Source organism: Phacochoerus africanus, chromosome 5 (assembly GCF_016906955.1).
Source record: "Phacochoerus africanus isolate WHEZ1 chromosome 5, ROS_Pafr_v1, whole genome shotgun sequence".
Taxonomy (NCBI): Eukaryota; Metazoa; Chordata; class Mammalia; order Artiodactyla; family Suidae; genus Phacochoerus; species Phacochoerus africanus.
In genome coordinates this window covers 20,339,228-20,355,194 of record NC_062548.1, presented here as the reverse complement: position 1 = coordinate 20,355,194, position 15,967 = coordinate 20,339,228, and the positions used below count along the sequence as shown (strand labels likewise).

Below are 15,967 nucleotides of genomic sequence, written 5' to 3'. Positions count from 1 at the left end.
GGAGCAACATAAGAAATGTCAAGTGTCCAGCACACACTAATCTTGATTTGTGTTCTAGTTCATTGCCTCACAGGTATGGTGAGATCCTGAGCCATTAAAGACTCATGTAAAAGTTAAAACAATGACAAGGGGGTAGAAGGAGAAAGTGACGTCTTCCAACCTTCCCCCAGGAGAGCCACTGCAGCATTGCAGCTTGTCTTTCAGCATGAGTTTCCTAGCCTCCAGGGCAAAGAGGGAAACGGGATGGACTCACTTAACTTTCACTGGGGAAGAGCTGGGCTGACCTTTTCCTCGTTAGGGGAAGCAAGCCCTTCCTGGTCCAGGTTTCAGGAAGGGGGCAGATAAGTACAGGAGTCTCTGTTCTTGGGCCCCCCGTGGTTCACTTACTCATTCAACAAACCCCCTTACCTCTCTATTATACTAATGCTGGCCTGTGGCGCATGCTGCTGACCTCAGAGATGGCTCCTTTTCTATATAGACCCGTCCGATTCAGCTGTCTATTATTATTATTGTTATTATTATTATTATTATTATTGTATTTGGCCACACCCATGGCGTGTGGAAGCTCCCTGATCAGGGGTTGAACCTGCGCCACAGCAGTGACCCAAGCCACAGCAGTGACAATGTTGGATCCTTAACTGCTAGGCTACCAGGGAACTCCCCAGCTGCCCATTATTATTACTGTTTTTTCACGGCCTCACCTGCAACATACGTAAGTTCCCAGGCTAGGGGTCCAATCGGAGCTGCAGCTGCCGGCCTATGCCACAGCCACACGGCAATGTGGGATCTGAGCCACGTCTGCAGCCTACACGGCAGCTTGCAGCAACCCTGGATCCTTAACCCACCAAGCCAGGCCAGGGACAGAACCTGCGTCCTCATGGGCACTCTCGGGTTCTTAACCCGCTGAGCCACAATGGGAACTCCCCAGCTGCCCATTGGTATACCTACTGTTCTCCAGCAGGAAGGTGCTATGGCTGAGTCCCATCCCTCTTTGTTGGGCATTTAGCTTGTCTTCTGATGTCTGGTGGCTGCACACAGAGCTGCAAAGGCAAATAGCTTCGCATGCAAGACTCCGGGCACCCCAGCAGGTGTCATCGAAGTCAGTTAGCCAACCAGCCTGTGGGCCCCGTCATCAGTGCCTCACCAGGCCTCCTTCCCTCCTCTCTGGTACAGATTGCGGACGAAGAACCCTCTTTCGAGAAGCGGAAGAAGGTTTAAGACGCAATTCACGGACGGCACCCAGCAAAGTCCAGCGCCGAGGATGGCACCAGGTTTGGAAATCCTGGGCAGAGTCCAGACGGTGGCCCCGGCTCACGCTTTGGCGTAGGGAGCGGGGGTCCTGGGAGGGCGGACATATAATCAGAGCGGTTGGAATCCCCTGCGGGCAGGGGGCATGTCTGGCCGGGCCCCTCCATGGTGCCCTCTCTGCCCGTGGCACTGGCCTCTGGAGAGCCGAGGAGCCCCAGGGACCCTCCAGCCCTCGCTGTGGTGTCACCCTCCTTTCTGGATGGGGCCACCCTGTCCCCACTTGGAAGCATCACAGGTTGGACGCACAACCCCATCGTGGTGACACAGTCATACAACTACTTTTGTCCAATGCCTGTCACGTGCCAGGCGTAGTCTTAGATGCCGTGGATGCAGTGAATGAATAAGACAAAACCCCGGCCCCACAGACCCATGATGCCACTTCCGGTTGCTTCTGATGCTGCTGATCCGGAGCTTTTTTTCTTTTTTTTTTTTTGTCTTTTGCCTTTTCTTGAGCCACTCCCATGGGTCCCAGGCTAGGGGTCGAATCGGAGCTGTAGCCACCGGCCTACGCTAGAGCCACAAGCAATGTGGGATCCGAGCCGTGTCTGCGACCCACACCACAGCTCATGGCAAAGCCAGATCCTTAACCCACTGAGCAAGGGCAGGGATCGAACCCGCAACCTCCTGGTTCCTAGTCAGATTCGTTAACCACTGCGCCAAGACGGGAACTCCAAGCTTGTTTTATTTTGAGCACCTGCATAGCAGGTGTGGGCTAAGCTCCCACGTGACTCCTCTCCTTTGCCCTCCCGGCAGCTCTCTAGGATAACGTCCTCCGTCCTTCCTCTTTGAAGGATGCTGAGCACACGGAAGCTCCCCGAAAAGTTAAGTGAGCCTTCCAAGGTCAACCACACGGAAGTGGCAGAATCAGGACTCAGATCCACGGCTGTTGCTCCCCCCTTGGCCTTCTTGCCCATGTAAGCCTTTACTCAGCCTCAGGGACCAGTGGCACCCCCAGTGCCCATTCCCATTGCAGGGATGCTCAGGCCCCACCCCCCGAGATTCCGGCTCTCTTGGTCTGAGATGAAGCTTAAGCAACGGCGTGTACATGCCTGTTCGCCCTGTGTTCACCCAGACTGGGAAGTACCGCCTTGTAACATTTTACCCTGTACGTACGTATCTACGGTAAATACTTTCGTCGGCCTTATGGGGCCTTCTTTGCAATAACCACATAGGCACATACATATCTTCATCGTGTCGTTCAAGGAATTGAGGCCCAGAGAGGTGATAACCTGCCCCCCCTGGGTATTAAGGGAGGCCTGTAGGCTGTTCGGACCCTGGGCATGTGACTCCAAAGCCTTTGGTCTTTGCTGCTCCGTAGAGATGCTTGTGGGTCTGTGATGAAATGGGGTTCCTGCCAGCTAACTCCCCAGCCTTATCGCTGTGCTGATGAGTAAGGCCTTCAGGGCACACAGCCTGGAGGCTTCCTTTGGTCCCCAGCAATGAATGTTAATTTCCCGTTAATGAGGCCTTTCTCCCCTTCTCACTTCAGACAGTTCTCCGAGTTGCTTTGAGCACCTTCTGTTATCTGGAGCCATATTTGCGTCTTAGACTGTGACTTAATAGCTGGCCCCAGAGTCTGTGCAATTTCAGGACTTGGCCTAAGATTAATTAGCATCCCGCCTCAGTCTCTCCCTGTGGTCCCACACTTCACAGGGCCTAATCATGGCTAATTTCCTGGCTTCCTGATGCCACGAAGGCTGTAATTGTCCTTCTGTACCAAACCCGTCAGGGGTCAGGCAGTGCCTAACGATAGAGACCTCTCAGGCTATTTTAATCAGAAAGGAATGGAAGGCAGGGAATCGGGTGCTTACAAGTGCTTGGCGGGGGGCCGGGTGGGCTCTGAGCTGGGCCTCCAGGACTGCCACCCAGCCTCCCAGACAGGTCCGCCAGAAAAGACACAGGAGGCAGGAATGTGTCACCTTCACTGTGATCCAGCTATCAGAAAGCCAGTTCTTCTGGAGTTCCCTTCCTGGCTCAGCAGTTAACAAACCTAACTAGGATCCATGAGGATGCGGGTTCGATTCCTGGCCTCGCTCAGTGGGTTAAGGATCGGGCGTTGCCATGAGCTGTGGTCTAGGTAGTAGACAAGGCTCGGATCTGGCATTGCTGTGGCTGTGGCTGTGGCCGGCAGCTGTAGCTCCGATGTGACCCCTAGCCTGGGAACCTCCATAGGCCGTGGGTACAGCCCTAAAAACCAAAAAAAAAAAAAAAAAAAAAAGAAAGCCAGTGCCTCAACCCTTGGCCTCTGAGTGACGCTGTGTCTGCTTAGAGTGACACTTTGTGAAGGGCGTTGCCCACAGCTCACCCAGCCAGGGCGGGATGTGGTTGAAAACACTCCTGGCCTCTGCCATGTGCGTAGCCCAGAAACAGCCAGTGTATGTCCCCTCCTCTCCATCTTACCTCCACCTTCCCTGCCTTCCACGAGGCCACCTGATCAGCCAGAGGCAGCCACGTTGCACGCATCCAGGCCCCAGCTGGAAGCAAGGCTGAGAAACACAGCATCTGGCTTTCTGGCCTCTAATGAGCAGAGAGGCACCCTTGGAGGAGAGTGGGATGGGTGCCAGGGGACCACCCACCTTCCACCCTGGCATCGACTGTGCTCTACCCACACACGGTCCTTTGGGGACCACCCTCAGAGAGGGAAAGAGAGACAACCCGGGCTGCCTTCAGAAGCAATGAGTGGACTGGGAACCATGTCATGAAAGAAGTCATTCATTAAGTTAATGAATATGCATTACCATGGGCCAGGCACTCTGCGAAGCTCTGAGGTTAAAGACCCCAAATCAGGAGTTCCCATTGTGGCGCAGCAGAAATGAATCCGACTGGTAACCATGAGGTTGCGGGTTCGATCCCTGGCCTCGCTCAGTGGGTGAAGGATCTGGCGTTGCCGTGAGCTGTGGTGTAGGTTGCAGCTGCGGCTCGGATCTGGTGTGGCTGTGGCTGTGGTGTAGGCCGGCAGCTATAGCTCTGATTAGACCCCTAGCCTGGGAACCTCTATATGCCGCAGGTGCGGCCCTATAAAGCAGCAAAACGAAACGAAACAAAACAAAACAAAACCTCTAAATCAGATAAGGCTCATTTCTCTGCCCTGGAAGATCTGCTTGTGAAGGTACGGGTCCTGCTTACCCTAGAGGAAAATGGACAGCTGTTCTCCAGCCTACGGAGGGCCAGCCAGTGGACGGTGAAAGTTAATAACGTGAAGCCTGGTGGCCCAACTTGCCCCCCAGAGAATGTTGTCTGGAGTGACACCTTTTTAAAAGGACTAGTCACTTGGGAACCTTTAAATGCAAACAATTTTATATATGTTTTGAAAAAGCTAGGTTCCTACTTCCTTGGAAGGATGGAAAGCTCTGACCCCTGTGCTGGACGCCCCCACCCCCATAAGGCAGCCATCCTTGGCAGCTGAGTAGCGGTTCCCTCTTGAGTGGGCACACCGTGCTCCTGTTTGCCGCAGTCCCCACCACTCCCTTTAGAGCCCCCAAGCCCAGGCCAAGTGGCAGTTGCAGTTTGTTATCAGGTACCGGCTACTGTTTCTCTTATGCGCGGTGGCTTTCCCCTTGGCCATTCCCCACCTGGCTCATTGGGGGCCCTTGAACTTTGGAGTCAGACAAACAGCGTATTAGCTCTGTGCCCCATTGCTGGCCACGGGACCTCTTGGAGCTTTGGGCTCATCATCCAGAAAACTCCCAGGGCTGCCGGGAAGGGATGTGTGTATATAGTTCGTGTTACAGGTGGTCCATCAGCAGGGACTGTCTGCTTCTTCAGGTAGGAGCAACTGGCAGCAGATGACAGACAAGCCCAGAAAAATGGTTCAGAGCACGGACTCAGGAACCCAGCAGCCTGGGTTCAAAGCCTCAGCTCCACCACTTGCTAGCTAGACGGTCCTGGATATAAGCGGCTTACCCTCTGGATGCCTCTTTCCTCATCCATAAGCAGGGCTGATAACGGTACCCCCGCAAGAGGTAGTTAATGATGATTGAATGAGAGAGCCAATGTTTGCGGAGCGTGCCCAGCAGTGCCCGGCGCTGAGGGTGCCGTCAGGAAGTGGCCGTGACCCTTGTAATCAGCCGAGGGGCAGACGCAGGGATGCTCGTGAGTCTAGCATGTTCCTTCATGCATCTAGCCCTTTGTTCATGCCAGGGACATTTACTGGGTACTTGTAGGTGGTGGGGTCAGGGCAGTGAGCAACCCACTCTCCTGGTACTCATGGGGTGGTCGGGGTGGGTGTCAGGGCCAGAGGTCAGAGGGGCCAGCTGGCACAGGGCCTAGAAGACCCAACAAAGTAGTTTGGATTTCATTTTGAATGTGAAGAGTCCCCTGGAGGGTTTTCAGCAGGAGGGTTAGGTGTTGAGCTCCTGTTTTGCAAAGATCCCCAGTGTTTATGCAGAAGGACCAGACGGGGGATGGGGGGGGGCGGGGAAGCAGGGGTCCCCCGTGAGCGTAATTGGCCTTTTTCTCTCTCCCAGCTCCAACCCTCGCACTTCCCTCCTCCTTGCAGCTTTCCCTTCTCACTTGAGCTTTCTCTTGGTCACAGTTTTTCACTCCCTCCGTATCCCTCTGTGGAAGTTTTACAAGAGAGAGACCTTCTGAATCTCTCAGCTCATCTTTGTTGCCCGGGTCAAGGCCGGGCTTGCTGGTCAACCTAGACCAGCTGCCAGCTCAGGCCTCCATCGGCTGTGACTAGAGGTGGCGGCCAGGTCAGATGATCTAAAGTCTGCCTGCCCAAGTGCTGTCCCCTGAGCAGGGACTGGTCCCCACCTTCTTGTCGAGGAGGCTGCAGGCAGGACAGTGAATAGACTTGAGGGGCCATCCGCGCTATTAGTATCAGGAGGAAGAGGGAATGGATTGGCTTCCTTGGCCGCCAAGAAGTAGAGTTAAGCAGAAAGTGTCTCCGAGGTAGAATGTGCATGGGGGAGTTCCCGCCGTCGTGGTGCAGCGGAAATGAATCCAACTAGAAACCATGAGGTTGCTGGTTCGATCCCTGGCTTCGCTCAGTGGGTTAAGGATCCGGTGTTGCCATGAGCTGTGTGTAGGTCGTGGACGTGGCTCCGATCTGGTGTTGCTATGGCTGTGGTGTAGGCTGGCAGCTACAGCTCTGATTAGACCCCTAACCTGGGAATCTGCATATGCTATGGGTGCAGCTCTAAAAAGCAAAAAAAAAAAAAAAAGCGTGGGGATGGATTTGGGGGTGCCTAGGATGGAGAGGAAGGCAGTCTCCATCCTCACCCTTCTGCATGGGTACCACTGTCCTTGGAGGCAGCCAAGGTCAGACAGAGGGGTCAGGGCAGCACAGTCTCCAGTGGTGGCCAGTTCTCAAAAGCCACCCCATCAGGAGAGGGACCACAGCCCCGTCCCAGTCCTAGGGTTTCTCCTACACAACAGTGCCCAGCATAAGGGACAGGTGGGGCTGCTCAGTCACACAGTGACTGTATGTGCCGGGGTGGGGGGGGACCCCCTTGGTCACAGTGTGCAGTGTCCCCTGCCACCATAGCCTGCCCCCCCAGCCAGCACCACTTCCTCCGTGTCACATCCCTGCCCCTTCTGACTTGTCACCTTAGCGGTTTCTCTGAGCATCTCCCCAGACTCCCTTGAGTCGTACACACGCTTTCCATGGACTAAGCCCACCCGATACCTCTGCCTCTTCCAGTAGAATAGAGTTCCCTCCATACGGTTTTGCCCAGAAATTAGGAAGCACTTTCAGGTAGAGCTGCCCTGGTGGGAAGAGCTGCCTCGGGTGCCCAGGCTCAAGGTCCCTGGCCCAGAAGGTCACAGAGTCATGCAAACATTGGCCAAGAGGCTGACCGCTGCACCTGTAAAAGCCTTCCCCGACTCTCCAGTTCTGGGGGAACCGGGGATGCGACTGGTGATGCTGGGCTGGGCTTCCGAGCCACCGCCGCCCGCACTGTGGATTGGGCTGGTGGTGATAAATGGCTCTAGCTGGTGCTGTCCCCCCCCCACCACCACTCCTCGGCCTTAGATCTTTCTGCTGCTATCAGTGGATGAAGATTTATGGCTTCCTCAGCCTTGTAATACTTGGGTGGACAGCGGCCTAATCAACAGAGCCGTCCTTTACCAAAATGCTGTCAGACTTGATGAACGTCATGGGCTCTTAGCATTAAATTGGTAGTGAGGGGATGGGCCTTCCAGCAATTTACTGCGGGGTGGGCTCTCCTTAAAGGTCTGGAAAGCAAGTTCATTGCAATGATTAAAGCAAAGGCTTGGCTCTCACGCCACTGCTGCTACCGTATCTGGTTTCCTGTTGGGGGCCAGGCAGCTTAAGCACCTCCGGGAAAGCTCACAAGTGAACATGTGAAGCATGGGGGGGCCCCTTCCCTTTGTTTTCTTTTTCTCCTGAGGTTTGCAAACCCCTGCAGTGAGGACAATAAATGAAACAAGCCATAAAGCATTGGCCTTTACAGCGACCTTGCCTGGCACTGACTGTCAGAGCGTCGAGCGCTGTTATTTGTAAGAGATCAGACAGATCCGGGAAGACCATATCCAATAAGGTCGATTTATTCCCCACCCCAACCCAAAGCTGCCTCTGTCAGAATCTTCAGAATTCTCCTACCTCTAGAGGGAGCCATTTACATACTGCACAACCTGTGCAACCGTCCACAGCAGCCCCCAGCCTTGCTCTTTTTTTTGCTAATTGTCAGTGTCACTGCACACCTCTTAGGATACCTTGCTCAGCGGGGCGGCTGATACCCACAAAGAACTCTGGACCCGACAGTAGGCTGGCTGAGTACAAAATGAGCTGGCCTTGGGCTGGCAAACTGGGTGTTTAGGCGTCGCTGGGGCTTTTAAATGCTGTTCCAGTACACAGCTGATACTCCAAGGGACTATCAGGTCTGGGCGCCTGCAAGTAGGCAGGAGAACACAGCCACTTAAAAACACCCACTCCGGGTAAAGCGAAGTGCCAGGCGGGGAGCCAGCCAGGAGCCCAGGCATCATTGTTGCAAGGACGTGAGAGTGGGAGGCAGAGAGTGGGCAGGTGAGCTCGGGGGCTGGGCTGGAACCTGCCACTGTATGCTTCTCAGCGGCAGGTGGGCGTGCTCGTGTGGGCGGGGCTGCGCACCATCTCCTCCCATTGGCGGCAGAGGCACCTCCCTGGGGCTGGGGCGGGAGAGCAGGCCAGATGGAGGGACTATTTATTTCCCTCTCCAGCACCCACTCAGCATTTAGAAACTCTTTCTGGACCACATTAATTTTGTCACATGTTGCTTCATAAACACTTTTTTTCTGTTATGAGTGCTGGGTAGATTCCTGGAGGCCAGGGCATTGGTTTTTTAACATTTTAAAAATATCTTGACCTGTTTCCAGAGCCTTGTATGCAGTTAGCACTTGGTAAAGACTTGCTGATTAAGTCCTTTAATGCTTACTGCAAACCTGTCTCTTGACATCTTCGTGGGGTGAGCAGTTGTGCTAAGCTCCTGGGCGGAAGGAGGATGGAAAAGCTACAGAGCAGAGAGACACACATGGACTCTTCTTGAACACTGGAGCTCTTTCTTGTATTTATAATTAAGATCAGACCAGCAAAGCTGCATTAATCTCAGCTCTTTTACTTGCCAGTGGGAAATCCCACTTCAGGCATGGCTGGATCCAGGTGCTCAGACAGTGTAGCGGGGCTTGTTCACCATCACCCAACTTGGCTTTTCCCCCCATGTTGCCCTGGGTGAACCAAGATGGCCACCAGCAGCTTCCAGCTTGCAGTCTGTCACCTGCTATTGCATCTCTTTGGCTCCTAAGCCCAGACACTGTGGACCAGCAGGATCTAATGCTCACACTGGCCAGGCCTGAGTAATGTGCTCCACCCACCCCTGGATGCAGTTCCACATGAATGCCTGGCTTGGGAGTAGCAAGGGGGAGGATTTCCCAAAAGAAAACCTGGGTACTTTTATCAGAAGACAGGGATGTGGAGTTCCCGTCATGGCTCAGCAGTTAACGAACCTGACTGGCATCCATGGGGACACAGGTTCGATCCCTGGCCTTGCTCAGTGGGTTAAGGATCTGCCGTTGCTGTGAGCTGTGGTGTAGGTCACAGACATGGCTTGGATTCTGGGTTGCTGTGGCCCTCGCATAGGTTGGCGGCTACAGCTCCGATTGGATCCCTAGCCTGGGAACCTCCATATGCCATGGGTGTGGCCCTAAAAACAGAGAAAGACAAGGGGAAAAAAAAAAAAAAGACAGGGGTGTGCCTGCTGGACAGATGGAAGCAATAGCCCCACCACAAAATCTCCTGAGCTGGCACTACTCCGACTTTAACATGCATATAAATCTCCTGGCTTCTCATTAAATGTAGATTCTGATCCTTATATCAGAGGCGGGGCTTGAAACTTTGCATTGCTCACAAATTCCCAGGAGACGCCAGTGCTGCTCGTCTCGGGCCCTGCGAGGTCCCTGGCCAGCCCCCCTTTTCCAGATAAAGGAAGAGAAACCCATGGAGGGACCAGACGGTGCCCCAGGCCTGGGCCCCAAGCCCAGAGGTCTCCCCTCCGGCCCCACCCCCCTCTTCCCATCATTTGAGTCCCGGGGAGGAGGGAGGAGCCCATGATGGAAGACCCATCTCAGCCATGAACTTCAAAGCCCTCACTGCTTCATCCTGGCCTGAGGCAGGAGAACCCCCAGGAGCCCCAGTTCTATGGATTCCCCTCCATGGACCCCACGGCTGGCGCCAACAGAGACCCTGAGGGCGAGCTGACAATGCCTGGGAGGCAGCAACACCACACCGGGAGCCAGGGCCAAGGGCAACAGGCCGATGTTCAAAAGGAAGATGGGCGGGTGGACGGTGCGGTTCTGGAAGCAGCAAGACACACTTGGAGTCTGGGGGGCATCACCGTGTGACAGGATCGCCTGTGGAAGGAAAAGCGTCCCAGGGCCCCCTTTTTGTTGCATTGCAGCCTCCTCCCTGTTCTCCCTTGGGGTGCTCCCTACCTGCCTTTTTCTGCCTCTTACAGTCTCTCTGAAGGTCTTTTCCTGGAAGGATCCATAGCCCAGCCCCTGCCCCCAAGTGTTAAACATGCTCCGGAAACTCATGAATCCCTCGCCATTCTCCCCAAAGGCCACCGTAGACCAGGCTGGGTATATTTCTTCTTCATGTGCCTGTTGGGACAATACAGTGTGGAGGTTCAGAACTGGGGTCAGTCAGCAAACTACAGCCCTGGGGCCAAATTCAGCCCCAGGCTGTTTCTGTCGATAAAGCTTTTGGGGGACACAGCCATGCCTGCTTATTTGGGCATTATCTGGGGGGGGGGGGGGCTTTGAGCTGCAATGGGACAGTTGAATATTGTGGCAGAGACCACAGAGCTGGCAAAGCCTTAAAATACTTACTCTTGGAGTTCCCGTTGTGGCTCAGCGGGTTAAGAAGCTGATTAGTAGCCATGAGGAAGCAGGTTGGATCCCTGGCCTCGCTCAGTGGGTTGAGGATCCGGCATTGCTATTGTTGCCAAAATTTGGCCTCTGTCTGCTGGGGCCAAATTGAAATGCGGAGACAGAGTTTGGGGTAAAGGAGAAAAAGACTGCTTTATTGCTTTGCCAGGCAAAGGGGGCCACAGCATTGCCGCGAGCTGTGGTGTAGGTCACAGATGTGGCTCGGATCCCCTGTTGCTGTGGTGTAGTCAGGTCCAAGGCAACCCCTAGCCTGGATCTTCCATATGCCGCAGGTGCATGTGGAAAAAAAAAATTTACTCTTTACAGAAAACATTGGCCCGTTCCTGGGTTTAAGTAAGCCTCTGCAGCCACACTGTTGGGGTTCAGATCTAAGCTCTGCGGCTTTCTAGCTTTGTGACCTTGGGCACGTGGCTCACACCTCTGATTCCCCCTGAGGTGGCTGTGAGGACTAAAGGAGCAGATGCCCCTGATGGTCTTGGAGTGGCACCCTCTCTGCATTAGGTGTCATGGCACCCAGTGTGAAAGTGCCAACAGCGAGAGGAGGACATGGATGAGAGAAGAGTTCCCAGCTAGAATCCCGCAGGGCTCTAAGGCTCATGCCCTTCATCCTGAAGACAACAGCTAAGATCCCTGAGCTTGTGGGGAAGCTGAGTCTTACTCTAGGGAGGAGGATTCCAATGCTGGGGCATCTGGGGAGGGGCAAGCTCTAAATCACCCTTGACTGTCATTCGACTGGGAAGTAGGTCCAGTGCACATGGCTTGATGGACCTCTTCTGTCTCTTGGGGTGACCTTTAAGGCCCCCCCTCCCCCCACCCCCCGGCCCCGGCTCTCAGATTCGTGCATATGCACAGCCGCTCCAATAGGGGGCACCTCCTTCGGTGTTGCTCCCTGGGCACCTGTCTTGCTCCACCCTGGTCCCTGCGGCACTCACCAAGTCCAGCCCAGCCGATGCTGGAGTCAGAGCCTTGCAAGGACCTCCAGCAGCATGACCCTCTTAAAGGGCACCTCGATAGAATCAGGGTCCCATCAAGCCAAGCTGGAGAGGACCATGGATAGCTATGAGGTGGGCAGAGAGTGTCTCCAAAGTTTAGGTAGGACTTGGATACATGGCGAAGATTTGAGAGAAGGGCATTAAGGTTGGGAGAACAGCATGAGCAAAGGCACTGAGGTTAGGGCACAGGCCAAAGTCAGGACTCTGTCACAGATAACACAAATCTTATTCACACTGGCTTGAACAAGAGAAAGTTTCAGCAGATCTTGCTTCAGGCATGGCTGGATCCAGGGATTCTGAATAAACCCACCAGAATTCTGCTTCAGTCCCTCAGCAATCTTTATTTCTGTGGGAGGAGCAGGATGGTCCCCAGCGACTCCTGAGGTGCCTCGCTTTAGCTTAACACCCCTGTAGGAAGAGAGCGCCTCTTCCCACAGCTCTAGTGGGAATCTTGGGGCTACTCTCATTGGCTGCCTTAGGTGCTGCTGGCCAAGGCCTGTTATGAGGGATGGAATGGGCCGATTGGCCAGGCCTGAGTCACATTCACACCCTCCCTTGGTCCACACGTGGACTGACAGTCAGAGAGGGACATAGAGCCCAGAGGAAAATGAAGGAGGCAGAGATGGGGGGAATGGATGCTGGGCTGACAAAGCTGCAGGTACTCGGGGTACAGGAAGCAGGTTTGCTTGGCCCGGGTGTCAGGTGTGTGTGAGTGTGTGTGCGGAATCCATGCAGGAAAAATAGGTTGGGGCCGAGTTGTAGAGACCTTGGCATGCCAGGTATACCATTTTGGGTACAGGTCTGCCTGCTAAAGCCAGGGACCCAAAGAACGGTGGCTTAAACAAGATGAAAGTTGGTGACTCTGGCACAGCTTAGGTGGTGGGCAGTCCCCTTGCCCTGAGAGGTCATAGTAGAACCCCAGGCACGGCCCCTTTTGTCGCTCCAGCATCCTCCAGATGTTGCCCCCCCACACACACAGCCCTCAGCAGCTCGCAGCCACCTCCTCACTTCAGCCGGCAGGAAAGGGAGCAGGGCAAGGGGGGGTACAACCTCAAGGGTGCACAGCCCCCGCCCTCCCACCCCACTTCACAGGTCAGAACGTGTTCACCCGTTCCCTCCCAGCCACAGAGGACCCTGGGAGAGCCACGTGCATATCTGGAAATGCAACACAAAAGAGGAAAGGGGATCGGACCCTGGGGGACAGCCCCGCGGGCTGCCACTCCAGACCAAGGGATGGGTTTCTCAAAGAGTGATCCAAAGAATGCCAGGAGGAAGAGAGGCCCCACCCCACAGTTTCCACAGCCCCAACAATCTGGGATCCGTTCCGTGCTGTATTCTGTTTTAGGGTACCCATGGTGTGTGTAGGGGAGGGGGGTTGGGGGCATCTGAAAAGCCTTGGGAAGTCCTGGCCAAAAACGGCTTCTCCTAAATATTTATTTATTTGTTTTAAATGATTTAAAAAAAATTTGTTTCCATTATGGTTGGTTTAGAGTGTTCTGTCAATTGTCTATTGTACAGCAAAGTGACCCAGTCACACACACATATATACATCCTTTTTCTCACATTCTCCTCCATCCTGCTCCATCGCAAGTGACTAGATAGAGTTCCCAGGGCTACACAGCAGGATCTCATGGCTTATCCATTCCAAAGTCCATAGTTTGCATCTATTAACCCCAGGTTCCCAGTCCATCCCACTCCCTCCCTCTCCCCCTTGGCAACCACAGGTCTGTTTTCCAAGTCCATGAGTTTCTTTTCTGTGCCCTCAGCTAATTTAGATCACAACGCCCGCTAGGGGAAGTTTAGCACCTACTGCAATTCTACCGATCATGTTATTTCAAACCAAAAAATTACTGGAGTTCCCGCTGTGGCACAGTGGAATTGGCGACCTCTTGGGAGCGCTGGGATGAATGTTCTATCCCCTGCCCAGCAGAGTGGGTTGAGGATCTGGTGTTGCTGCAGTTGTGGCTTAGGTCACAACTTCGGCTGGGACTCTGATCCCTGGCCCAGACGTTTCATGTGCTGCCGGGTGGCCAAAAGAGAAAAAAACAAAGACAAAACAAAACAAAAAATTACTAAAAAATTCTACTGAACACACTTGGGGCCGTAAAAGCCAATAAAGGCTTGAGTGTGCATAGCGAGACCCATCTGGGCCAGCCTGCCAGGGATGATGCTGGGCAGGTGCGTCCTGACCCAGACCGCTGTCACATGCCGACGTGCCACCTTGCAGTGAACCCCTACAGTGCTCACCCCTCGGAGGAACTGAGGTATTCTTTCCACCGTATCTGAAATGACCTGACTTTTTTTGTGTGTAGAAATCTGTGCAGATCAGAACGGAAGCTGGCCCACGGCTCCACATCGAGCCTCCTCTGGACTATCCTGAAGATGTTGAGCCATGTGGGGCTGTGAGTGTCAAGGCCAAGGATGCTTCTGGGGACCATCCACAGGTAGGACTGGCCTTTGGGGGCACTTTTTTCTCTTTTTTTTCCTTTCTTTCTTTCTTTTTTTCTTTTTTTTTTCTTTTTTTTTGCTTTTTAGGGCTGCACTCATGGCATGTGGAGGTTCCCAGGCTAGGGGTCTAATCGGAGCTATAGTTACCAGCCTACACCACAGCCACAGCAATGTGGGATCTGAGCTGTGTCTGTGACCTACACCACAGCTCATGGCAACACCAGATCCTTAACCTACTGAATGAGGCCAGGGATCAAACCTGCAACCTCATGGTTCCTAGTCGGATTCGTTTCCGCTGTACCATGACGGGAACTTCTCCAGGGCATTTTCTAACAATTATTTATTCCTTCCTTCATGAGCCCTGCCTTCTTTCACTCCTGCATTTATTTTCCGCACTGTAATGAGCATACAGACCTTGTGTTAGACCTTGTGCTTGGTAGCCAGTGTCCAGAGGTCAGTAAGGCTGATGTCTGACCCCAAAGAGGCAACACCATATACTCTCTTTACTGCAAGAGGGCGCTGAGAGGTGGGGCAGAGTGTAGCGGGACCAGGAGGGAGAGTATCTAGGAAGACTTCCTGGAGGAGGTGACACTTGCCTGGTTCCTAAGAGCTGGGCACACGTGAGGGCCAGGGAGGTGAGGGTCGGTAAGCCGAGCTGATACTCAGCCTGTCCGATCCTGTATATGTGCATCTGTTGTTAAATATCCGCCCCCGCCCCCCCCACTCCCGCCCCAACCCGGAGCAGCAGAAACCACATATGGAAGCACTCAGAGGCCCTGGGTAGCTGTAGCTTGGAGTCCATGGCCATGCAGCAACTGACAAAGGTTGACCACTGGGGCGTTTCCTTCCCTTTCCTCAAACCGTCCTTCCATTTCTGAAATCCTGGGAATTGCAACAGTAAACTGCAGGCTTTCATTTAACAAGTATTTGTTGGGTACGTACTTTTTTGAGCATCAGGCTCTGTCTCAGGTGCCAGGGAGGCAGAAGTGAACCAAACGGATGAGGGTCCTATTCTTAAGTGACTCATGTTCCAGAGGGGGAGACGGACAATAAAGAATAAAACCAAGAAATAACTAATGCAACGATCTCAGGTATGGATACGCTCTAGGGGGATTTAAAAAAAAAAAAATGGAAGGGGATGATGGAGCAGCATGGAGATGGGACCATGTGGGGGAGAAGGAACACTTGACCAGGTAGAGCAGGAAGGAAGACTTCTCTCAGGTCGATGACATTTCAGCGGAAACTTGATGGATAAGAAAGAGCTGGCTTGGGAGTTCCTGTCGTGGCGCAGCCGAAACAAATCTGACTAGTATCTGTGAGGACGCAGGTTCGATCCCTGGCCTTGCTCAGTGGGTTAAGGATCCGGTGTTGCCATGAGCTGTGGTGTAGGTCACAGACAAGGCTCAGATCTAGTGTGGCTGTGGCTGTGGTATAGCTCTGATTGGACCCCTGGCCTGGGAACCTCCAGATGCCGTGAGTGCGGCCCTAAAAAGACAAAAACAAAAAGGAAGGAAGGAAGGAAAGAAAAGAAAAGAAAGAGCTGGGTTGGGAGCGAGCAATGGGAAAAGCATTCCAGGCAGAGGGAACAGCAAGCACAGATGACCTGAGGCTGGGCTAGTTCAAGGTGCATGACGCAAGCACGGTGTGAGCAGGGGGCAGTTAGAATGAGATGAGGCTGGAGGGGTGGTGGGGTGGACCAGGCAGCGCACAGTGAGCCCAGCAGGGGAGGGGATTCGGATTTTCTTTCACAGGCATCATTTGCATAATTAGAATGAGTGTGTGAACCATCTCCTCGGTTATGTACAAACTCAATTACAGAGAGGAGGCAAAGT

General features: G+C 53.7%; 1 protein-coding gene across 3 annotated transcripts in view; it reads left to right on the top strand.

Moving 5' to 3' along the window:
• The window catches only part of KATNIP (katanin interacting protein), a 218,146-nt gene that overhangs the window by 71,807 nt on the left and 130,372 nt on the right, over nucleotides 1-15,967 (top strand). For all 3 annotated transcript variants that reach the window (XM_047780241.1, XM_047780240.1, XM_047780239.1), the window contains exons 5-6: nucleotides 1,174-1,271; nucleotides 14,000-14,131. In XM_047780241.1, coding sequence (XP_047636197.1) covers nucleotides 1,174-1,271; nucleotides 14,000-14,131 — 230 coding nt within the window. The remainder of the gene's footprint in view (nucleotides 1-1,173; nucleotides 1,272-13,999; nucleotides 14,132-15,967) is intronic.